This window comes from Micromys minutus (genome assembly GCF_963924665.1).
Source record: "Micromys minutus genome assembly, chromosome: 7".
In the NCBI taxonomy this organism is placed as follows: Eukaryota; Metazoa; Chordata; class Mammalia; order Rodentia; family Muridae; genus Micromys; species Micromys minutus.
Window position 1 is genome coordinate 55,237,359 of NC_137976.1, and position 25,914 is coordinate 55,263,272.

At 43.8% G+C, this 25,914-nt stretch overlaps 1 protein-coding gene across 1 annotated transcript in view; it reads left to right on the plus strand.

The window, feature by feature from the left end:
- The first annotated feature begins 535 nt into the window (after positions 1 to 535).
- The window catches only part of PLA1A (phospholipase A1 member A), a 37,120-nt gene continuing 11,741 nt past the window's right edge, over positions 536 to 25,914 (plus strand). The window contains exons 1-6 of the mRNA XM_080919513.1: positions 536 to 620; positions 18,489 to 18,690; positions 20,716 to 20,893; positions 21,432 to 21,540; positions 22,254 to 22,355; positions 24,227 to 24,316. Of these exons, the coding sequence (XP_080775639.1) occupies positions 548 to 620; positions 18,489 to 18,690; positions 20,716 to 20,893; positions 21,432 to 21,540; positions 22,254 to 22,355; positions 24,227 to 24,316 (754 nt within the window). The 5' untranslated portion in view covers positions 536 to 547. The remainder of the gene's footprint in view (positions 621 to 18,488; positions 18,691 to 20,715; positions 20,894 to 21,431; positions 21,541 to 22,253; positions 22,356 to 24,226; positions 24,317 to 25,914) is intronic.

Below are 25,914 nucleotides of genomic sequence, written 5' to 3' on the forward strand. Positions count from 1 at the left end.
ACACATTGGATCTTCCTTTCCTCTGTGCCATGAACATACACGCTCGTGTGTCATTGGCCGCACACTGGGTGGGGATCCAAAAGCAAAAGAGGTTTCCAGCCTCCAGCTGCCTGGTATCCCAGGGACAAACATGTCCACAGAAATTCCATTCCGGTGAGAGTTTAGTAACCGCTGGGAGATGAAAGGCTGCCTTGGCCATCTCTGACATTTCATAATGGGAAATAGAGCTGTGGGAAGTCGTTTCCTGACCTTGTTTGGCTCAGAGAGGAAGAACAGTATGTTTCAATGTCCCCTGTCTAAAAAAAAAAAAAAAAAAAAAAAAAAAATGTGGGAAGGACGCTCATTTTCATTGAGAAGAAGAAACCGAAAACTCCAGAGGTTAAACAAATAGGAAGGTTTATTTATTTATTTATTTTATGAGCCGTGGAGCCAGTTAATGATTACAAAATCCCAAGTGGGTGTTGTGTGTTTGGTGGGAGGCTGGGCTATGTGACATTCCAGGTTTCAGGACTCTCCTTCATTCTGGCCCCAAGACTCCAGCCCAGAGATGCATCCTGGCCTCTGGGAGACATGCTTCTCGTTGTGCGGACCACTTCTATGGTTCAGCATTGGGAGTTCAGGTAAGCCAAGGGCTTGGGCCTTGGGTGGAATCTTACTTCTTAAATTGTGCTCTTATACATCACTGACTTTGGAGGGCCCCCTAAAAGTTCTTTATCTCTGGTGGTGATATTAAAAGAAAGGGGCAGGGGGAACCCTCTTATCATAACAGGAGTTAGTGTTGAGATCAGTGCCCTTTCTGATCTGAACTGAACTTCCCCCATCTTCTGACTCATTTTTATAAAAATCCGAATTACAACCTTTTCTGTTGTTAAAAGATGACGTCCCAGGTTTCAGCACCAATGCTATAAAAAGACTGAAGAGTGTGTGTGTGTGTGGGGGGGGTATGGCCCATGGAGGTGGGGTGAGGGCTGGAGGCCCATATTGGGAATCCCTTCTCCCTGAGGGACCAGCCACGAGACGGTATCGTATAGAATAGAGTTTATTTAGGTCATGGAGGGAGTTAAGAGGGTAGTAGAGGCAGAAAGAGAGAGCAAGAGAGAGAGAGAGAGAGAGAGAGAGAGAGAGAGAGAGAGAGAGAGAGAGAAGAGAGGAGTAGAGGCCGGCTATAAGCATGTGGAGAGAGAGGGGGAAAGGGAAGGGGGAAGAGGAGGAGTAAAGGGGGGCAAGGGCGGGAGAACAAGAGAGAGAGCAAGAGAGGCAAGAGAGGAGGGGGCAAGCAGCCCCTTCTATAGTGTCAGGTCACTGGGGAGGAGCATACCTGGCTGTTGCTGGTAACTGAGGGGTGGGGTTTACAGAATTCCAACACTTTCCACCTTGTACAAGCCAAGGTGAATGTAACAAAATAACTTTCGATTAACTCTCAATACTTATTTGACTAATGGCCATTGTTTCAAGATGTAGTTCAGTTTAAGTTTGCCAAACTAACTTTTGGGAAACTTTAAGAACAATTTTGTAATGTGTGCGTCCGTGCGCGCACACGGACACACTCACACACATGCACTCACATATGAATGTAGACACGCGTGCACATGCACACTACGCATGCTTGCACACAGAGGGAACAGCACGATCAGAAGCGTCTCCTCTCTCCACCTCCCAACAACAGACTGCTTTTCTGGCCTCTGCTAAGATGTTTCTCAGCTTCTGATTGTCCACTGGGAGTTGCTCAGACGCTGGGACTGTTTCTAGCCTTCCCCGCTTGGGGGGAGGGGGGTCTCTCTGGCTTCCTTGAAGCAACTCACTGCCCTTGTTCAGCCTTCCTTCTCGGTTCCAAAGTCCAGTTCTCACAGATCTATTTTCTCCTTACAGCCTGAGCAGCTTTTCCTCCACTTCCGGTGGGTTTTTGTCTCCCTCCGTTGTTTGTTCCTATAAGGGGAGGGTTTGGGGCTCCAGAACGCTGTGCGTATAGGGCATGTTCAGTGACGATGCTTCACCATTGCCCAGTAGGCAGCAAGGCAATGAACAGAGGGAATAGACACTGAGTCAGCAGGCATGGATTGAGTATATGTCTTTGGGTCTTAGCTGCAGGGCTTTGAGGAAGTGGCTTTTCTTGATGGAGATTTATCCTTACCAAATCTAGGATACTGTAAAGGACGGCAGGCTGTGTGTGTACAAATCAAACCCGTGACAGTTGCTTATATTCGACTGGTTTTATTATTAGTGAATAGTTGATGGGGGATGGGGAACAGAATTGTCACAAGCCACTTTAGGAAAAAGATAGGATGTATCCCAGATGCTCCTAGGAGTGCTGTGGGCGGCAGACCAGCTGGTAAGGATGTGTGCGCATGCTCACCGCACGCTGCTGAGAGAAGGAGCTTCAGGAGGCTCTTCCATTGCTTCCTAGCTGCTCTCTCCCTGTTGGGGGCCAGGAGGTGCTCACTGGCAGGCCCAAATTGAAATTTCAGGGTGGGAAGACCAGTCCCATGGGAAGCTCATGGTCCTAGACAAGACAGAAGGAGGTCCGAAGCCTTGAGCGAGGTTATCAGGTTATCGGGATGCAGTTAGGTCTGTTTTAAATGTGGGCGGGGTTCCAGATGCCGGTGCAGAGGAAGGGAAACGCAGTGCTTGCCCTGAGCCCTTACCCATCCGCTTGCGTTTGTCTGCTATCTTCCTGCAGACAGACCTTGCAGACCCAAGGTGTTCTATTTCCCAGCTTCTCTCCAGCCTTTCTGCCTTAACTGAAGTACTGTTGTCAGCAATGACAGTGTTTATTAGGCTAACGTTTCCTGCTCTTTAAAAGGGGCTATTTTGGAAATCCAGTCGGTTGGTGGATAGGGAGAGATAGAAAAGGAAAGAGTGCTTTTAATGTCACCCAGAGGAAGATGAGAGAAGAAGGGGTTAAAAGAGACAGGATGCTCAAGGCAAAGGAAAGAAAGCTCAAAGGAGCAGCAGCAATGGAGGAGGGTACCAATGTGCCTCTTCACCAAATGGTCCCTCTGTCGTCCACTTTTCGGTCTTGTCTGTGCACCTGCACTTCATGGTCACCCATGTGATGTTCTCAGGTGTCTTTTTTTTTTTTTTTTTTTTTTTTGAACATTTAATTATATTGATGATTGATTGATTGATTGATTGTGTGTATTATGCACATCACAGTGATCATATTGAAGTCAGAGGACAATTTGGACATCCATGGATATTGGTTCTCTTTCCCAGCCATGAGGAGCCCAAAGATCCAACCCAGGTTATCTTATCAGGCTGGGTGAAATGCCACCTTAACTGCGAAGCCAGCTTGGTCCCCGAGTGTTTTCTGAGTCATATGTCTTTACAGGTTTCCTCTCAGCACCACAGGCCTCATACTCAACTCCAGCTTCCTGTAATGTCTTGTGTTTGTTTCTGCTTTATTTGTAATACTCTTTTTGAGGTTATGAGAGTAGCTGTGGCTGGCATCTTATACCTGAACCCTTAGAGCCTGGAGCTTTGGTTGCTTAGGAGGAAACAGTTGGGTGTGGGCCTCATTTTTGTTTCCTGACATTTATGTCAGCCAGCTAAATGATCCTGGCCCTGCAAGAAAGAGCGTTTCATACCTCCCTCCCCCAAAAGGGTCTCTAGGGTGGCCCATATTATTTACTGCTGACAAAGTGACCTACAGACCACAGCTATGTTCGATGGGGAGGCAGAAGGCTTAATCAGAGTGTTAGAAAGCTTGGGGCCTATCCAGCCCTAAGTTGAGCTGAGCAAGAGAAAGCAGAGGAGAAGCAGCCAGGATGGCCTGAGATACCCACCCCTCAGCAGACAACTGAAGGTGAAGCCTCTCCTGCATGTCTGGCAGGAGCCATCTTCCAGTCAGCTATGGTGGGAATCTCCACCTTTCTTTAATTCTTTGGTGTCCTCAAAGCAAAATGATAGAGGGAACCCACTACTTGGAAGACAGGAATCTTCTGCAAGCCCTACACTTGGACAGTCAATATTTACCTCATCCTTCCTATAGTGTATGCCACAAAAATGAATAGCCAAATAAAGTGAAAGCCACAACTTTTAAAATGTAAGCTGCAATGAGGCATGAAACTCTATTCTAACTATAAAAACAAAGATACATTGTGACCCTATTACGAACATTTCATATGTGTAAAATATTTTTATTTATGTAAAATACGTATTCCGGTCCTGTGTGTGAAATTCTTCCTGTGGTTATTAACTCTTGCCTAGCATGTGTGAGACCTTTGCTTTAACCTAGGCCAAAATAATTATTCATTGGCCTTAACCCAAAAGAAAGATTTGGTGGTCTTGGGACAATGACCCTTTCTTAGCTTCTAAATAGACAGGATGCTTTTGTGAGCAGGTAGGGCATCTGGGATTAGGATAAAATATCCTCATTTTCGATTTCATCAACAATCAGGCAAGACCCCCCCACTCCACATGTGGTCCCACTTTGTCCAAGCCCTTGGTTCCCACAGCTGACGCCCTGGAATGGTGCTCTTGCCTTGACTGTACTGCGTCCCATCTAATCGACCAAGCCTTCCTCTTCTCTTGGACAAGAGTTCCTTCAGCATCAGACTCTCACTCTCAGTTTTATTTTGGGCCAGAATTAGTGGAGTGTCTCATGGATGGTGGCTTGGTCATTCCCCACCAGAGTGTGATCTCAGCGAGGGCAAAATAATGCCTTCACTCCTTCATCATTTCCTCTTGGTGTAGCAGAGATGAAGAAGCAAGATTGCTGGAGCCATCTTAAGAATCCGTTCACCCCGAGAACTGGCCAGTTGCCTGCTGTTCTCAAATACACCCACCATTTGGAATGGAGTATGCCTCCTTATATTAGCTAAGGAGATTCTCCAGTGGACTTTGGAAGCACATTTGGGACCTGAAACACTCCACTAGCAAATCTAGGAGGCCAGAGCAGGGGCGGGGCTGTGTATAGCAGGGTGATTGGAATTTTGCTGGAGGTAGCTTCTGTTCTGCGAGTCTGACCTGAGGAGCTCTGTGTGAACTTGAGAATAAAGGAGACAGTGTGGCTCTCCTCTAAGGTCAGGAGTTATGTCACTTGACTTCTGTCCTTGTCACCTGCCAGGTCTGTTGTCTCTCACCTTTCCACGTTCCCTTAAAAAAAGGCCCAGAACTCTGTTTTCTCCTAGAGGAAAGGTGACCCGCAGAATAGTATCCAGAAACTCTCATGGCCTCAGAGGAACACTGAGGGCAGAGAACAGTCATAGCTACTGATGTCAACACTCTTCCCTCTGAAGGAGAGTTGGACACAGTCTCTGGCTGGATGATTGACTTCCAGGTTCATTTGTCTTCCTTCACAAATCATTTAGTGTGCCAGGAACTACTGGGTCTGCTTAAAAGGGAACTTTTGGTCCCCAAAGCCTAACAGCATTGTCAGAGTTAGTCATCTCAGAAGAAAACTACCCCAGAATCAAGAGGCTTGAGGGCCAATTCTCCATTATCATGGAATTTGGGCTCCATTAGCTAGAGTTTCCCTATCACCTTCTATTTCTTCTTACAAAGGTATCCTGGAATGGTGTCTAAGGTCTCTCTTCCCATCAACCACTTCTCTTTTCTCAGAAGAGTCTTGAGTTCTGAGTTGGTTGACATATACTCCAAGGCCTAGTGCTTTTAAGTCTGCAGAATAGATTTTTTTTGTCCGTTTCTTTGGTTAAATTCTAGGTATTTTCCATTACAGGACCAATACAAAGTGAATATATAAATATATGCACTCTATGCCTACTCATATTAAGCTTTTCTCTGAAGGTAGAAAACAAGTAACAAAATGTGCACTGAAGTTGCTTCTGGGGAGGGGGGCATATGGAGAGAAAAGTTTAAGACTTTTAATTTTATTTTAAAAGGACAATCAGGCATTTTCTATATCAATAGATTATAAATTACCTCCAGCACCCCCTTTGCACTGTTTTGAATTATTATTGTTTTAAGTAATAGAAGGGGCTGGACAGATGGCTCAGTGGTTACAAGCACTTGCTACTCTTGCAAAGGACCATGGTTGAGTTCCCAGTCCCTATATGGTGGCTCAAAACTCATAGCTCCAATGCTAGGGCATATAGCAACCTTTTCTGGACTCTTTTGGCACTAGGCATGCATGTTACACAGACATACATGTAAGTACTCACACATACATATAAAATAAAAAAAACTTTCTAAAAAGGACAAAAGTTAGAAAAGATATAAAAATGTTACATACAATTCATGCAAAACTATGCTGAATAGACGGGAAACACTACTTGCATGCCAAGACCCAAGTGTTTAAACTTCCCCAGGCTTTCTTTCATTTAGTCTTTGCTCTTTTAAATGTGACTAGAATCAAATTCTAAAATAACTTAAGGATATAAGAAACTTTGGTAAAAAAGAAAAATTTCAGTCTCTTACCAACCTTCCAACCATCCAAGCAGAGGAACAAACATGAGCTTCTTTTTGCTTCAGATCCTCTTTGATTTATTAAACTTTGCTGGTCATCACACTATAAACAAACACACTATTCATTGCTGTCCACTGAAACACAGTAAAATCATCCCCAGATGTTTTTCTGTCATGTACGTTGCCGCAATGTGACATATTGAAGAGTGACTTCTGCATCCTGGTTCGGTGGTCTTCTGTCTTTGACATCAAGTTGTTCTCTGAAGTCCTTTATCCGTGTTATGACCCCACCTGCACTATATAAAATCTCCTTTCTTTTCTCACTAATATTCTGGGTTATTGTATTACATAGTTATTGCCAAATTGATGCCTATTATAGATTTCTTTAATATTTCTTGCTCCTCCCTCTGAGAGTTTTTGATTTGTGTAGGCAAACTTCTTTAGTTCTGATACTTACCTTTATATTATCTTCCCTCTCGTTGTCTTACTGGGTTTTGAGACAGGGTCTCATTATGAGCCCAGGTTGGATGGGACTTGCCCTGTGTGTGGCTCAGGCTAACCTTGAACTTGCTTTGATCCTTCTGTTTCTGCCCCGTAAGTGGGTGTGCCACCACACCTGGTGCCATCCTCCTCCTTCAGAGAACAAGCAGGCAAGCAGGAGCACTGCTCCCTTTGGTGTGTTTCGTGTTTGTTTTCGTTCTTTTCATGGTGCTGTGTATTGGACCCAGAGTTTCACATATTCATATAGAACCCACAAAGTGTTCTGCAGAACTACAGCTTTGAGCTTGTGTGTGTGTGTGTGTGTGTGTGTGTGTGTGTGAGTGTATCTGTGTGTGTGTATCTGTGTGTCTGTGTGTGCCTATGTGTGTGTGTGTGTTGTGTTTCTGTTTATGTGTATTTGTGTGTATGCTGTGTTTGTGTGTGCATGTTGTGCGCTTGTCTGTATGTGTGTCTCTATATGTGCCTGTGTGTGTATTTATATGTGTGTCTGTGGGTGTGTCTATATGTGTATATCTATGTGTGTGTGTATGTGTGTATGTGTTGAGGCAAGGGATTAAGCTGGGGTTCGCAGTCAATAAGCACACATTCCATTTTACCTCCAAACTACACACAGAGACACAAAGACACACAAACACACAGACACAGCTCCAACACATTAGCATTTTTAAACACTATGGTAGATATGCAGTATTGGTTCCTTTTTTCCCCCCATGATTACGTTTTTTCATTTGCAAATAACGCAAACTTAAAAAAAATTCTTTTTATAAATCTTAAAATACACTGCTAATACCAAGGGTTAAAAAAGATAGAAAATATTACAAACTGAAAATGGACATAACAAGAATGTATGCGGGGAAGCAACCCTAATTGGAAAATTGAAATTAGAAGTACAAAGAATAAAAAAAAATTAGAATAAAGAGTGTTACAAAGTAAAGATAGATACAATGACAAGAATGTATACAGAAGGAAAATAAAAACCTAACTGGAAACTGAAACCGAAAAAGATCACATCATGGTTAAATAGAGGTTAGTCCAGGGAATGGGGGATTTTAAATGTGCACTTTTATTATTACTGTCATTGTTGTGTGTGTATGATGTGTGGGAGGGGTTTGCACACTCTGTAGATCTGGCCTTTTCTCATTCTATTTTCACTTCTGGATTCTGAAGGCTGATTTCAGGTCACCAGATTGAGCAGCAAGTGCCTTACTTGCTAAGTCCTCTGGCCAGCCCTAGTGACATTGGCGATGTAGCAATCTGATTCACACACAAGTAACCTAAAAGGAAAAAAATGCACACCTCAACAAATTGAAAAGCCCAAGTAACACATAATACACTTGATGGGGAAAATCCTACAAGACTCTGGAAGCAAGGACCCTGCCTTTTTCTCTTTCCCATCAGATGGAACTGAAGCCTATCTGACCTTGATGTTTGCTTTGTGAAATGCCTGGGTGGGTAGGGAGCCTCAGAGCATGGTTCACTGGGCTTAAATGACTGACAGTTTTTAAGAATTGAAAAAGTGTGTGTGTGTGTGTGTGTGTGTGTATGTGTGTGTGTGCTTATGTGTATGTGCATCTGTGTGTTTATGTGTGTGTATATGTGAGTGTGAGTGTGCATGTGTGTATGTATGTGTGTATGTGTGAGTGTGTCTGTGTTTATGTGTATGTGCATGTGTGTGTGTATGTGTGTGTATGTGTGTGTGAGAGTGTGTGTATGTATGTGTGTGTATGTGTGAGTGTGTGTGTGTTTATGTGTATGTACATGTGTCTGTTTGTGTGTGTATGTGTGAGTGTGTGTGTATGTGTGTATATATGTGTTTGTGAGTGAGTATATGTGTGTGTGTGTATGTGTTTTGATATGCACACAGGAGTTCAGGTGCCCACAGAGACCAGCAGAGGAGATCAGATTTCCAGGAGCTGGCATTACAGGTGTTGGTAAATTGTCCAATGTGGGTGCTGGGAACCAAGTTAGTCTCTCTGGAAATTTCTGCAGTAAGTGCTTTTAACCACTGAACTGTCTCTCCAGTCCATAATCAACAATTTTATCATCTGTAAATACTGGCATTTCCCTCCTCCCTTGTCAAATTCTATAATTTATTTCACTTTATTGTCTTGCTTCTCTAGCAAGGACCTGGACCTCCAGAATAATATTTAACAAAGGCAACAACACAAACAACCTTCTTTATTAGTAGTATTATTATTTTGAGGGGCAGGATCTCTCTGTGTAATTCAAGATTGCCTGGAATTTAAGATCCTCCTGCCTCGGCCTCCTAAGTATGGATATTATAGGCCTGTGCCACCACACCCTTGAGAACAGCTTGGTTCTCGGTTTTAGGTAGAGCCACATGAATTGAGATGAGCATGTTATTTATATATTAATATGTTATTTACATATTAATATTACAGATCTTACAAACCCTTTATTTCTTGAATTAAATCCTGGTTGGCCATGGTAAATTCTGGGGCCTGCTATTTTTGTTATCCTTGATGGGGTTTGATACGCTGGTACTTTATCAGGATTTGATATTTTTATTATTCTTATAGAATGAGTTGGTGTTCTGTTTCCCATCTTTTGTTTTCTGTTGTAATGTGTAAAGCTGAGGATTTCAGGGTTGGTAGATGCTCTCTATAAGTCTGTCTGACCTGTTAGGATTATGTTTTGATGAATGATTTGAAAACTATTGTTTCAATTCCTTTCTACTGAAACTTTAAATGTGATTTCTTTCTTTCTTTTCTTTTTTTGACTAAGCTTTAGTAAACTATATACACTTTTCTAAGAAAGCATACATTTAAAAATCTATAATTTCAATTTTGGCTAGGTACAAATATGTCCTTTTATGATTTGTAAAAGTAATCAGCTGTGTCTGTATTGATTTGCCTTATTAATCCTTGATACCTTTTACTGGTGATGTCCTCCATTTTTTTCTTACTCAGTCTTATCAAAAGTACATCTGGTTTATTATTCGTTTTGGAGAGCCAGCTCTTGGAGTGCATTGTGTGTGGCCAGTACTAGTGTAATCAGCAGACCAAACGAAATGGATACAAAGTCTTGCCTTGCCTGAGAGTCTGGTATACTGCAGGGAGGTAATCATTAAACAAGCCCAACAGCAAGGGCAGGGTAGATGATTTCTACGCAGGTAAAGAGATCAGGGTAAGAAAGACTGAAGGCAGGTAGATCTTTAAGTTTGAGGCCAGGTCAGTCTACATAACAAGTTCCAGGACAGCCAGGCTACACAGAGAAACCCTGTCTAGAAAAAACAACAACAACAAGCAAACAAACAAACAACAACAAAGCCAGAAGAAAGATCGAAGGGGCGAGAGTTAGGTACAGGGGAGGAGAGAAAATGGCATCTGAGAGGCAGGCTTGATGGGAAGGAGGGATGAGGCACACACACGCCTGACAGAACATTCCAGAAGGAGACAACTGCCAGGACTTCTCACAGGAGCGAGAACAAAAGGGACATCTGGCTGGGACAGAGTGTCAAAGTAAGTGTCGGGGGCATAGAGGTCTCTGTGCTCATGGACATGTCTGAGGAGGAGCCCAAGGACCGACTGGGGGTTCTAAACGTCTTAGTTACAATTGTTTCTAGAAGTTGGGCCTGTTTTAACTTTTCCTGGGAAGGGGCGCCTGATCAACCCATAGTGGGTCATCGGAGACCCACTGTAGTTTCAAAGGCTGCATAATAACTCTTGGTCTATGACCCTCGTGATGGTGGGTAGGGTTATACTTCCTGTAATTCTCAGATGACTCATTAGTTGCTGTGGAAATGCTGCTTACATCTGTTGTAATATATCTCTTTCCCCCAGAATGTATGAAAGTCCTGAGACAAGATGGGGCTACAAAGTGCTAAAGAAGGCTCTTTGTTAGTTCAGTGTAACACATTAGCACTTTTAAAAGAATCCTCTTGGCCTCCAACAGCTTGTAAATGTGGGCCCCAGACATTGGCCAGGGTGGAGATTGCTGTTCTCGGCTAACAACGGAATTACCTGCCCCAGTGTCTAGAATGCCTCTGAAAGGTCAACACAGGACATCCATCTACTGATAACCATCTTGCCTATAAAGTTAGGAATGTAATCCCATTTCAATAAATCCTGTTGTTCCCCTAAATCACTGGATATTGCTCTTGAATCTGGTTTATTTTTGTTGTTGTCGTTGTCTGGGTCACAAATTTGGATCAACATTCCTTAGCCCAATATTTTTCTTTTTTACATCATGAGCAAAGGCAAAGAACCAGATTACTTGATATTAATTAATTAATTAATTAATTAGTTAATTAATTAATTTTCACATTCACTTTCCAAGGTCCTTTACTCCCGCATTCACAGCAAGGCCTCCTTTGAACAGTTTTTTGAAAAGCTTCTGCAGCATGAGATGAGAGCTGTCACTAGGTGGTGTGGCTGACACCGAGTTAGAGAGACCACTGTGTGTCACTTGTGCTACCCGACCTCTTTGGTAGCCCCATCACCCATGAGCTGCCTGATGAAGGTATCTGCGGCTTCTTTCTGTGCACTGCTCTGTTAATGAGAGCAGGAAACTCCGGGCAAATCTCATTAGCCTTACGTTTCAAAGTGTGCAGAGAATCCACAGTTATTCCGTGATCAGCGGGAGTTCTCCAGGCTCACAGTACTGACCCAAACCGTCCTCCTGTATCAGAGCAGCACACTCTGTTACCCACTCATGAAGAATTAAATGGGAGGTTATTATTACAGTTCCTTTCTGCCCGATCATCACATTTGTCACGATATTTTGATTTCCACTCAACCATTGTCCTGGGATTAAGGAAGCTTTACGTATTTGCTTATAGCCCCAAGGAGCAACGATATCCCCACATCATTTCTGTAAATGGAGCATGCGCGCCATTGGCAGAGAAAGATTTTCTCAAGTTCTTTAGGTACTCAGAAGCCAATGGGCCACGTTGACGCACATTTGTGTTTTGAGGATTTAACATCACAGGCATTTTGACAGCTGTCATGATAGGGCATCTGGTCCAATCATTTTTCTGTTGATTTTGTCCCTAATTTTCCCCCAAGTAGTCTCCTAAAGTGAGGGAGCAGAGATGGAAATTCTAAATCAGATTGACAAGAATGAATATTTGCTGCATGTGAATTTAAACCTGGGATGTTTAAAGCAAGTGCAATATGTTTACACTGGTCTTTTTAAATGTAGTTCCTGGTGGGGCAGGGACTGTGCCAGGAAACTTGGTAGAGTTTAGCTGGATGGAAGCCCCAGAACCTCTGAGAGGTAGTAGGAGCTTCACCTGCCTCTGACCAGGCCCCTGTCACGTGACCACACTCCCTACATACCTATGGCCACACAGATCAGAACAGAGTTCTCCATGGTAATGAGGTATCTAGAAGCCCTGAGGGTTTAGTGAATTAGTTTCCCTTCCTGGACATTCCTCCCTGCAAAAAGTATTTAATCTCTGGTCTACCCTGAGGAGGGGTATGCACCCATTTTCCATCAAGAACCACCATGGGGACCATGGAAAAAGCTGTTGTCTACAGAGCTGCTCCACCTAACTGTCCCACAGAAGGCCCCTCAGTGCTCCCAGACAGTCACAGATGATCTAAACCAGAGTTCCCCCTCCCCCAGTCCTGGGCTCATCCTCAGCCCACGGGCCTCTTCTGTTCTCAGCTCCTCTGTGACTTCCAGCAGTACGACCCCGAGTTGCTTTCCTGTGGACCCCTGACCCTTCATTCTCTACTCCTCTGCATGGCTTCCATTGCTGATTGGACACTCAGAAGTCAGGGAACACCAGCTTTGGCCTCCCACATCTTAGGCTGCATTTTCCCACCCCCAGGGTGGTATATCGATGCTTCCCTTGAGCCCAGCACCCTACGATGGCAAAGGGTAAAAGCGCTCTGCATTTGGCCTGCCCTGTTTCCACATCTCAGCAATGGGGCAAAACACTGAATCACAGTTCCCTGCCAAGATGTATCCAGAGGGTCCTCCTCATTGTGGTCCTGCTGAAGACAATATAAGCAATACATTACTACAGTCCAGACAACAAAATAATGACATGGACTTTATCCTCCTTCTCATGGTGATATTTCCTTTTTATATTAGATCCTCTGCATTTTCACTCATCAACATCAATGTTTTCTTGTGCAGGGAAACACAGGACCGAAGTTTACAGTCACTTGTACAAGGTCATGAAGCTGCTACTGTAAATATTTTTGCTTCCTTGGATCTTAACAGATGTCTCAATAACTGCATAAAACGCTCTGCCTCAGAGAACCGAGAAGAACCTATGCTATTACACTCTCTCACTTAGGGTTGTGACTCTTTGAGTAAGAGGACCAGTCTCCTACCCTCTACTTCTATTTAAGGAAACAAACATTTTACCTTCCTTCTCCTAGGATCAAGCCCCACATAGTGGGTGTCAGTTGCAGGGACCCCTGTGCCCTTCACTGGCAGATGAAACAAGCCTCAGAAAACTGGAAGAAGGCAGTTCAGCACAATGCAACTTAGTAGCCAGTTAGTCTAACCCCAATGGGTTTATTTTAGATATATTTAAACACAGTACAATCTGGTGAAAACTATTCTGTGGTTAACTCAATCCCACACAAACAACAAAGCGTATCTAAATCTCTTTGAGGAACAAAGTAAGATACACATAGACCAGACATGACTACATTAAAACTCTTTGTAAAGTACCTTCCTTAAAGATAGATGCTATAGATTGACTGGGGAAAAAAAAAAAAAAACAAGTTTATGAGAATGGATCTGGAGGGCCGCTGCCAGAAAGTCTCTAGCCACACAAGACCGCACAAAAGCCACGAGGCTAGAAAGCATGTCTGTTCCATGCTTCTGGGAGAAAGACAGGTTTTGCGTTCCTTCCCTTGAAGGAACAACCTTTGTGCTTAACAGGCCAAGTTCCCTCAGTGCAGTGGTTCTCAACTTTCCTCTGATACTGTTGTGACCCTTTAATACAGTTCCTCATATTGTTGTGACATCCCATCCATAAGATTATGTTTGTTGCTACTTAATCACTGTAATTCTGCTACTGTTATGAATAATAATGTAAATACTTGTGTTTTCTGATGCTCTTAGGAGACTCCTGTGAAAGGGTCATTCAACCCCCAAAGGGGTCACGACCCACAGGTTAAGAACCACTGTCTTAGCGCATGTCTGTCAGCACAAAGAGCTCTGTGTCTCCAACAGAGAAGGGCTCTCAAGAGGGCAGACAAGATCCTTAGGGGCCCTGTAGTCCAGTCCAAGGGCATCACTTTCTATTCTGAATAACATACTAAAGGCTTTATCATAGAAGACCAGCCTGACCTGACCACCGTTATCCAGGGATAATCTTGGCTACTGTGCAGCAATCAGACCAAGTGTAGAGTGACCCAGAAAAGCACTGACAACCCGTGGCAGTCAACTTGAGAAATGGCTTTGGCTCAGCCCTAAGTAGTGACTGGGTAGGTGGGAATGGTTGAATTCTGAATATGTCATTCTGATAACCAAGCCAGCAGGGTTTGTTTACCATTTGTATGTGAGGAATAAAAAGAGTCCAAGATATTTGTCCTAAACACTGCAATGACTCAGTTGCTGAGGGTATGAGACTATCTTATGCTTCTTAATTCTTTAATTTCAACAGTTACCTTCCTATTTCTTTTGCTTTCTCTGGAGTGGCTGTGTTATTCTTTCTTAAAAGGACTGACTTACCTAAGCAAACACTTTTCTTTTTTTTCTTTTCCTTAATATTACCCTTGAGACTATGCACCCCAACCCATTCCTGGAGACACCCTCTCAATGTATACCTCTGGCTGTCCTGAACTCCCTTTGTAGACCAGGCTTCAACTCATAGAGATCTGCATGCCTCAGCCTCCCAAGTGCTGGACTGAAAGATGTACACCACCATCCTTGCTGTAAAATAAATAATTTGAAAGGCAAACTGTGCAAAGAAGCTATTTGATTAGTTAAAGTGGGTTTAAAGTCCTTACTCAGAAGTGAAGGGGCTGCTTCTGGTTGGACAAGCCTAAGTTTTGTTTCTAGTTGTACACTTGGTGTATTGAGTTTCCATTTGCTAACTTGACCCAATGGCCTCCCAGTAAGTCACGTTGACCCCATAAGTGTCCCATTAGCTACTCTACATGAATCTTAACACCATTTTGTTTTTTATATCCTTCACTTTCCACTGTGATTATTCTTTAACAGGTACATTGCTTAAGAGGGTTTTTATGCTTCCCATGTATTTAAAATACATTTTTGTAGGTTTCTATTTTTCAAAACCTGCTTTAATTAGGGTTCCTAAATGCTTTAACCTCTCTTCTCATTCAGCACCCACCAGAGGTAGTAAAAAAGGAAGGTTTATAGGGCAAAGGAATGTAAACCTGTTTAGAAATAGTTCCTTGGGGCGATTCCAATCTTCACTGTCAAGACATGAGCAGTTCGGTTCACATGAATCAGCAATAGTAGTTCGATTCACTTGCAAACACCATTCACAAATCAGCAATGGTAATTCCAATTGGACTGAGCCTGCAGCAACAGCAAGAAGTCACCAGAACACTACCAGAAGTTCTTTGGTGCATTTTTCTACATGAAGTCACAGCAAATGATGATCAGTGAAGAAGACAAGGTGAACCAATGCCACATCATCAGCAGCAAAGCCCATAGAAGACCAGAAAGAGTGACAAGGTGAACCATGCCAGAGTATCATCCACCGTGTGTTGGGTTATATTTATACTGTTTCTAAATATTATGTGTCCTCTCAAGTGTGTGCTCTAGTAAAATATCACATGCCCCCTTTCCAGGCAGCTTCCAGAAAAATACAACATGTCTGTTTTCAGCAAAATATCCCCTCAGGTGTCTGTATCAGCAAAAACATCCTCTCATAAGAGAGTTTCCAGAAAAACATCATGTAACATAACTGAGTTTCCAAACAAACCAGAATTTTCCACTTTATACTTTGTTTTTGGTTTCTAATTTTGACATTTATTTAGATAATGTTGTCTGAGTGATACTGATACTTGGATGCTTTAGTGGGGGCGGGGGTTCTGTGTTACCTGATACAAGTAACTATAGAAGAACTGAGTTAGTTCAAGTTCTAACCCCGTTGGGTTGGTCTTTTCTTTGGATGGAATATTATGATGGAAGCATATATTGGATAAAAATGTCATTATTGGGCTAGGTGTAGAAAGAGTTAAATGAAGAGTCTGAGATCCCACCATCAGCTTCTAGGGCATGCATCCATTGAGCCAAAGACCTCATTAGGTCTCACGTGTTTTTCCCCCAGTCCTGCAGATCAAACGTAGATCTTTTACAAGTGCTCCACCACTGAGCTACCTTCCCAGTCCCTTGTTTCTTGAGATAGGATTTCATTATGTAACCCAGGCTGGCCTGAAGTTTACTATATACCCCAGTCTAGCCCCAACATCATAATTCTCTGTCTGCTTTCCAAGTAGTGGAATTAAATGTGTGTGTGCCACCTCTCATGGGTGGGCTTTACTTCATAAAGGCCCATTGTGCCTCTCAGTACTGCCATCTTGGGGACATAATAGGTTTGAAGGGGATTATACTCAAATTATACTCAAGCCATAGCTCATTTGTCTGCCAAATGTAATGACACACATCTTTATTCTCTATTCAGGAAGCTGAGTCAGCAGGCTCATGGCCTTGAGGCTGATATGGAGTCCTGTAAGAAGATCCTATCTTTAAAAAAATATTAGGGCTGTGGCTCTATCTCAATGGTAGAATACTTGTCTCACACAACCCTAGGGTCAATGTTCAGTACTACTAAAAACAAAATGGGCTGTAGGAAGGAAGTGTTCAAAAAAGAAAATTAAAACGGCAAAACTATGAAAGGCAAACGAAGTAGGACAGACAGACAGACATCTTTCTCACGTACCACGAGAGCTCAAAGTGTAGATTGAGAAGGTTGCCACACTCAGAATGGAGTTGGTCCTAGGCCTTGGTCAATGACAAGGCTATCTGGAAGGACTGCATCAGAAGCTGGGCTCAGACTCAGCAATATGGTGATGCTGTGTGGAAGATTCTCTATGCTTGGGTTCCCAAGATCTGCTAAAAATAGTTCCACACCTCAGGGCATCTTAGGTTTACATTTGTGCTGTGTGTGTGTGTGTGTGTGTGTGTGTGTGTGTGTGTGTGTGTGTCACAGTTACTTTGGATAGCATATAGCCAAAGTAGAATCTAAAGGTGCTGTCATCATTAGAGAAAGGGTCTCCAAAAGACAAGTCTGTGATCTTTGTTCCATAGCAGTAATTCTAGGAGCCTGGCATGGTGCCATATGTTGGGTCAGAATGTATCTTGTCCCTACCCTTGTCCCTACCCCAATCTGTCTCTGTGGGAAGGTTTGGGAACTAGGGACCATAGTTCCTCATCACAGAGGTAGACTCGGGAATACAAGCTCAAATGACATGAGCCGTGTGTTCCCTTCAGCAGGGGAAGAGTTTTAGGTTGCCTCTTTTCTGTTTGATGCTGTCAAAAGTCCTTTGGCTTTAGCTAAAAACATCCAGAACATTGGAGCATATTGCATCAAAGAAGTATATTGAAAGGTGCTTTGGGTAGGTGTGGTCTGTGAAGGCTCTTCACAGTGTCAAACAGGGTAGGTGCTTCCTGAGGGACACGACCCCAGTCTCCCCCCCCTGATTTCTTCTTGTGCCAGTCTGCCTCGTCTTCCCTCTGTTTTTGTCAGAATGTCTCCTTTCATAAGGACACTGACCACACTGTATTAAAGTCTCATTGCAATTTAACTGTAATTGTAAGAAGTCCCCTTGTGTAATATGGTCACATTCTGAGGCATGGGCAATAGGAGTTCAAAGTGTACAGCTTTCGGGGAGGGGCTTGTCTTAGCTGCTTTTGTCGTCGCCGTGAGAACATGACTGACACATGAAACTTAAGAGAAGAAAATTGGATTTGGCTGAGGGCTTAAAAGGGATATAAGGCACTGTGACGGGAAGGTACAGCAGTGGGACATGAGGTGCTGTCACATGGTGGCTCTGGTCACACTGCATCCGGTCAGGAAGTAGAGAGAGGTGAACAGTGACGCTCATCTGGCTTTCCCGGTTTCCCCCCATTAGCTGGTCTGGGATCCTGGTCTGTGAGATGGTGTTACCCACACTCGGGCTGGTTCCTCCCTCCCCAGCCAAGCCTCTCTGAAGACACCTTCAAGCCAGAAAGCTTGTCTCCTAGGAGGTTCTAAATCCGGTTGAGTTGACAAAGTTAACTTCACTCAGCCCTTTAACTTCCTCCATCTGAGCAGTATTCCCATTCTTGGTATTTCACTCTTTTTTCTTTTTGTTAAAACACTTATTTATTTCACGTATATGAGTACATTGTAGCTGTCTACAGACACACCAGAAGAGGACATCGGATCCCATGACAGATGGTTGTGAGCCACCATGTGGTTGCTGGGATTTGAACCCAGGACCTCTAGCAGAGCAGTCAGTTGCCGAGCCATCTCTCCAGCCCCGATATTTCACTCTTAGGCATGAACATTACACACAGATTTCTGCTTACAGAACTGATGCAACTTTTGACAAATAAATGGTTAATCACTGAGCTAGCTGACTCGTAACACAGCCCAGGTTTTTCAGCTCCTGCTCTTTTCTTCCATCTGGGACATTGACCTCATTCTGAATGTTCTTGTTCTGTGTTGTTTCCTCCAGGGGACATAGCCCCTACCACCCAACCAAAGTGCACTGACTTCCAGAGCGCCAACCTCCTCCGAGGCACCAACCTCAAAGTCCAGTTTCTCCTGTTTACCCCCTCGGACCCCAGCTGCGGGCAGCTACTAGAAGAAGGCACTGACATCCGGAGCTCTGAGTTCAATGTCAGTCTGGGAACCAAACTAATTATTCATGGATTCAGGTGAGAACTATGCATCCAGTAGGTCTCCTAGCCTAAGAACCAAAGAGACCATAGTGCGTGGGGAACTGATGGGGAGATGAAGAGGCATGGGTTTACTGCCCAGTGCTGCTCGTGCCCTTGAAACAGCCTCTTGCACACCCTGTACATGCTGTTTCTTCACTATTCCAAGCACAGACATTAAGCCTCTGCTCAGTCTTTATGATCCTAAGATACTCCAGTTTCCATACCTGGATTAAAAAGGAAGGTGGAAGAATAGTCTCAACAGTTCTTGGGCAAAAACCTGTAAAGTTATCCCCAGAGTGTGGTTATACAGAATGATTCATTTGGGACAATGAGGTCACAGGTTTTACGCAGTTGCTCGGGGCTAACAACAAGGTACTTTTTGCCCAGGGTTTTATTTTCTTTTTTCTTCCCTTTACTTTTTTCCCATGATTTTATGACTTGAGAAACTTTTATGATGCTACCTCCATCTTATCCTGAGGTTACCATTTCCCAGGAGCCTGACAGCTCTGTGGTTTCTGGTACCCTACCATCCAATTCAACCACCACTCTTTCCTTCAAACATCTTTTCCCCCAAAGCTCACTGACAAGACAGAAGACAGAGGAAGTTTTTGAGAAGAGAGGGCCAGAGTGACTGCAGGGCATATAGAATTGGGGTATCAATTGAAGAGGTGCCCCCACAACTTCATATCTGGCCCCTCTCTGCTCCAGAGGCCCAGCCACATGTATCCTTAATTGCCAGCCTTTACTATTCTTTCAGCACATATTTGGCCACTTTCCCAGGCAGAGTTTGTACTGTGGGTTGATGAATATATGCAGGTGAGGGCAGGCACAGGATAAGGCAAGGCCTGTAATTGGACAGTGAAAAAGAAAGGCAGGCACAGAGCTTTTGAGAGGCAGGAGAGATAGGAGGAAAGAGAAGAGAAGGTGAAGGAGGAGAAGGATAAACCAACCCCTTGTGGCTTTAAATAGCTATGAATATCTTATAAGGAATGGATAATTATAGGACAATTTGTCTTATCTAGGTGGGCAGTTTATATCAATATCAACTGACTCTGAATTTATTGTGTGGACATTTTGTGGGGTGAGAATTTAACTGATATATATTTGATTGATAAATTACAAGCTTCTAGAGTTTTGATTTTGTTGGGTTACTGGGAATTGTAACAATAACCGCAGGGGGCAGATGCTGGGAATGTGAGCTGCAAGAAGGTGGCTACTGCTGGAATCAGAGAGTACCGGCGATACTGTGGCATGGTGCCCCATTTATTTTATTAATATTTACAGTGCACCTCCAGCCCAGGGACAACTGATGGAGCCAGAGTGTTCATCAGGTGGCCCTTCTATTAAACCTCAGGGACCACTTTCCAGAGCATATGTCCAGTCTGTACTCCTGCTTCTTTGTGAGCATGCTCAAAGTGTCCCACAGCAGGGAGCTGGAATGTTTTTCCACACCATTGAGAAAGCTTTCTGGAAATTACCATCATTGTCTATCTAGAAAAGTCTCACACCATATGTTCTAGAAGGACAGGAACTTGTCTTTATATCTTGGAAATCACCCAGCCTGTCCCTTAGGCCCAGAGGCACTCAATAAAGGTGTTGTGAATATATGCAAAGGCATATGAATAAAACCTCCTCAAGGGCAGAACCTATACTGTAAAATAAGAATTCGGACCATGTATTTTTAACTCTAAGGTACAGAGCTGTCTCTCACATAGCACAGGGACAGAGTGTGCAGACAGTCTGCAGAGCTTTGCATAAAGGGACATCGTGAAGGTAGGTGTGGTTGGAATCTGCTATGAGTTGTGAGTTGTACATGTAGCGAGAGGCCCCCCAAGATCACTTACATGAAAGCCCCACACATGCTGGTGACTCCGGGAGGATGTGTCTCCCTTTACTGAAGACACCATGTGACTGGCTGTCCTCAATCTTCACTTCTCCAGCTTAGGGACTAATTGGGGTTTCTATCAATAGCTATCAGGTTGGCAAGTCATTTTCCTCCTCTGTATTTTGACTCATGTCTAGGGCGTTAGGGACAAAGCCTTCTTGGATCGACAAGATTATTAGAGCTTTCCTGCGGGCAACGGATGCTAATGTGATTGCAGTGGACTGGGTTTATGGTTCTACAGGCATGTACTTCTCAGCTGTGGACAATGTGGTCAAGTTGAGCCTGGAGATCTCCCGTTTTCTCAGTAAACTTTTGGTAGGTTCTCAAAGGTTTGGGTTTGTTTTGGCCATTTGTATGGACAGGGAAGAGCAGCCTGAAATGAAAAGATTTGCCCTTGATATTTGGGGCAAAAGCAGAGCCAGATTCTTGAGGTGCTGGCAGGCAGGGCACTGAACCTCTCTCAAGGCCCCCAGGCCTCTGTAAGACATGTTATTGCACAAAAATAGTGAATGCTGACCATGCAGGATTTAGTAATACTTCCTAAGGAATGATGTAGTCACTGTGTAATTTGAAGTGAGGGAGCTGGGGTTGGATGGGAGAGGGAGCTAGGGTTGAGTAGGAGGGGAGCTGGGGTTGGGTGGGAGGAGGAGCTGGGGTTGGGGGGGGCTGGGGTTGGGTGGGAGGGGAGCTGGGGTTGGATGGGAGGAGGAGCTGGGGCTGGGTGGGAGGGGGAGCTGGGGTTGGGTGGGAGGAGGAGCTGGGGTTGTAGGCAGGGTGTGGTGCCCAAGACCTTTGGTTTTAGAAGCCTTGAGAAAGCCACTGTCGCCCAAGTGGAATCTATTGTGTATTCCAGGAGTTGGGTGTGTCAGAATCCTCGATCCACATCATTGGTGTCAGTCTGGGGGCTCACGTTGGAGGCATGGTGGGACATTTCTACAAAGGCCAGTTGGGACGGATCACAGGTTAAAAAAAAATGCCTTTCTATCTTTCCTCTCAGTGATTAGAGACAGAGAGATATTGCTTCAGAGACTCCTCTGAGGTGAGCAGACGGGATGGTGAGCCCATATCCTTATGACTGAATGAATCAGTATTGCTACTAAAATGAACCATTATTTGCTTAAAATAGAGTGATTCTTCCACAATCTCCAATGTCACGATAGGAGTCCATGTATTTGTTCCCAAACCTCAGTGCACACATTTATACAATAGGTTGTAATAATCTGTAATTGAGATTTGGTGTGGAAATCACCCTCAGTGTGTTAAGTAGCTACAAAGACAGGGGTTTATGCTTCGGTCTTTTGCCTCAGTAAAGGTGGGGGTTGCTGGTAAATACCCTACACTCTTGGTTCTTCAGTTGGACAAGTTGAAGTCATTATCTCACAGGCTCTTCCTGAGAGGCTCTCTGGGATGACACCTATTATCATTGTTTTTTGCCAAATTGATGGTATTGTTAAATTCATTTTAGAAGCAGAAAACTGAGCCATTGAAAGAGTGCCACAACAGACAATAGACCAGGGGGTTTCCTAAACCTGGGCTGGTTCCTTCAACCTGTGGTTCTGGTTAGACGACACTCTGAGCTGAACTGGAGGGATTGCTGGGGAAGGCACAGTGAATGTTCATGGTGTCTCTGGGAGTTGAAAGGGAAGAGGATCCTGATAGGAGTTTGTCTTTATAGGTCTGGATCCTGCTGGACCAGAGTACACCAGAGCCAGCCTGGAGGAACGCTTGGATGCTGGAGATGCCTTGTTTGTAGAAGCCATCCACACAGACACTGACAGTGAGCTGGGGTGATGTGCCTGGGACGAGGGAGGGCACATAGCTTCCGGCTCTGAGATCATTCTTTGGCTATCACTGTCACTGTGACCATGGAGATTAGTAGTTTTATTTTAAGTACCAGTTATCAGAAGGACTCTCTCACTCATGAACCAAAACTGTTTGTCTGGTAATCTTACTGATTCAACACCAAACCTTGTACTGATGGGAATTGCTGTCTGCATAACACACGGGAAAAATCATGCTGCTTTTTTAGACTGTGTGTGCCTGTCCCTTGAGAATGGAGATGGGGCATTCCACTCCCTGGGCACACAGGCCAGTCAGGACTTCCCTTTGCCCCAGGGGACAAGCCTAGGCCAAGAGAGAGAATGTCCCTTCCAATAGTGACACACACAGTAAAGGTCAACCTGACTTTCACTCCGCCGTGTCTTTCTGACCACCTGGGAAAGGAAGTGGACAATCATCCTTATCTCTACCAGGGATAAAATGTCCCCATGGTGTGTACCAGCTCCGTGTTACTGCAACAAGAGAAACAATATCTGTCCTAGACCAGAAGGGCTTATAGTTCAAGGAACAGAGATACCTGTGGCTCATTCCTTTAGATCTAAAGCATTCCTCTAGCATCCAAAGTTCACAAGGTATGCAGCTGGAAGAAGCCCATGTGGCGATACTGTCCAACCCCTGTTCCTATCCCTGTCATCAATGCACAGATACATACCAAGGTCCTATAGGCCTGGCTGTGTTATGGTAGTTTATCCTGCCCCTGAGTAAGGTGAGTCTTTTACTTAAGAGTTACACCTATGGAGACAGAAACACAATGATGGTTGACGGAGAATGTGGGAGGAGAAATGAGGAGTTGGTGCCTAATATTCAGTTTTGGTTCAGGATAGTAATATCTAGGCACTAAAGGGGGACAATGACTTCTCACTATATATGTAGACAATCAGTAACGACACATAAAAGCACTAGCTGTCTTCTTAAAGATGAAGAGGGTAACTTTTGTTATGTGCATTTCATTGGGATAAAAATGGACCATCATTTTCATATATAAAACCAATTTAAAAAATGAAGTAGAACTCTCCCATCCCCAACAAATCTATGTCATGTGCGATTCATCGTTACCTGACATTGACCTTTTGAAGTTGGAGCTGTTTTTTAATGAGACAGAAAAGTCATAATTCTGCTTGTTTGATCAGTTGTCACTGAGCTAGGAAGCCAGTGCTGAGAAGTCAGCAGTGAACAGGGCTATGTAGTTAGGCATCTGCCCATTTGTTCATTCAGTAACGATTTATTAGTCACTTGTTGTGAGTGAGGTGTTGTCGTGGGTGTTAAGAACCCACAAGGAAAAAAACCAACCAAAAACAACAAAACAGACAAAACCAGGGAAATATCAAAGGCTTCCTTCAAGGGAACAGGCCAGATTACAGGCTGTTATTATCACGTACATGTGGCTATCACGTACTGTGTAAAAAAGCACATTACAGAGGGTAACTTCAGAGGGGTTGCTTTGGAAGGGTTATTGACAAGTATCTGTACAGTAGGCAAGTCTTGGTTGAGGACAGTGAATCAGCTTTGGCAAGGTCTAGGAGAAGATTCTAGCTAGAGAAGATGGACAAAGTGGGTGAGTGTGTGACTTGCTCTAGAAACAGGAATGAGAACCACATGGTTCATGCGTAATGGAAAAGGAAGATTTACTCAATTTTATTGGTCAAGTCTGAGTATCCTAGAAACTGGCTCTATGCTTGCTCTCAGCCTGGTTTGCCTCCAGGAGCTTCCCAACTCTGAAACGAGGAGACTGACTCCCCACCACCCCGATGTGGGACTGGGAAAGTATATTCCTGAAGCAAAAGGTTAACAGGGCTCTGCCTCTTTCAGATTTGGGGATCCGGATTCCTGTCGGACATGTGGACTACTTTGTCAATGGAGGCCAGGACCAGCCTGGATGCCCTGTGTTCTTTCACGCAGGTCAGCAAGCCAGAGATACTTCGTGTTTCCCTGCCCCACAAACTGAAATTCACCATGTCTCCACCCTGATGAGCCAGCATGGGCCACACAGGGTCTTCCTGATGCTTTACAGGGTTCTAGCACATACTAGTTATCCCTGGAGCCCATGAATGCCAGAGAGTTATCTGATGCTGGAAGCTGGGCTCCTGTTTGTGCCGTCAACCCAGTTTATGTCGGGCTCTGAAATGATCTAATGTTGTTCAGGCCAATAACCTCCATTCTGGCCTGAGACATGATATGTAGCAAGGTCTACGGGAGCTTCGCTCTCTCCAGAATGTAACTATGGCAGAAGCAACCATCAGACCACAGACCCGCATGGCCAAAGGCTGCTCCACCCAACGTCTTATGAAGCTTACAGAGATCTGCCCGCCTCTGCCTCCTGAGTGCTGGGATTAAAGGAATATTCTGCTATACCCAGATTCCAAAATTATCTTAAAGAAGTTTTTAACATATTCTCTCCTAAATACAATTTTCTGGAATTCATTTTGAAAGTATTTAACATATATTTTAAATTATAAATGAATTTAAATAACAAGTATAGTTAATAACTGTTTTAAATAATTCCGAATCTGTCTAAAGCTAAGCATCAAATATTGCTCAGCCTCATATTCTTCTTCTGACTTACATAAATATGTTGGCATTTCATTTGGAAATATTAAATGCTCATTTCTGTACATTTGTAGTATTCTCTTGTTTTATCAAATTCTCAATATTTTTAAGGATTTTTGTTTTGTTTGCTTTTTAAGCCAATAGCCCAAGCTGACCTCAAACTCCAGGCTGTCCTCCTGCCTCAGCCTCCTGAGTACTGGGATTCCAGATGTGCACCATCATACCTGACTCCATTTTAAAGATTCTTTTGACAGTTTTAACAAATGAGTACTAATTTTTTTTTCTGCCAGACTTACTGGTTTTTCCAAGCATGCTTCTTGGAAAACTTTAATTGCATTTTGGGACTCCTAGTCAGAAGAAATGGTTTGATTTCAATGGTTGTAGAAACTCTTAGTGGGATTTTAGTTTGATACTTTTTGTTTCTTCACAATGCTGTTTGAGAAACAGGGGCAGAGACCAGTGGGCCCAGTTCCTTGTTGATGCAGTAGGGGACATGTGACCATAGGAAATTAGAGAATAAACCTAGTTTATCCTTAACTGTCAGGCTAAGAGAGAGTTTTCTGGTAAAGGGGAAGGAAGTCAAACCACCCCAAGACCCCACAGTCAGCTTACTCCTTAGCTTTCAGCTCTTACTTGGGCTGTGGCATAGGTGTGTGTGTGTGTGTGTGTGTGTGTGTGTGTGTGTGTGTGTGTGTGTGTTGCATGCACATGAGTGGTTGCAACTTTAAAATAATAAATGACCACGATCAAATCAAGTTAGGGTAATTGTGGAAAGTTCTTTAGATCAGTTATTGGGCTAGGTGAGGGACAGCTTATTTCAGTCAAAAGACTGATCGTGAATAGCAGTTGATTCTAGACCAGAGGTTTTCAACCTGTGCATCCTTTTATGGTTGGGGGTGGGGGAGGTCACCACAACATGAGAAACTGTATTAAAGGGCCACAGCACTAGG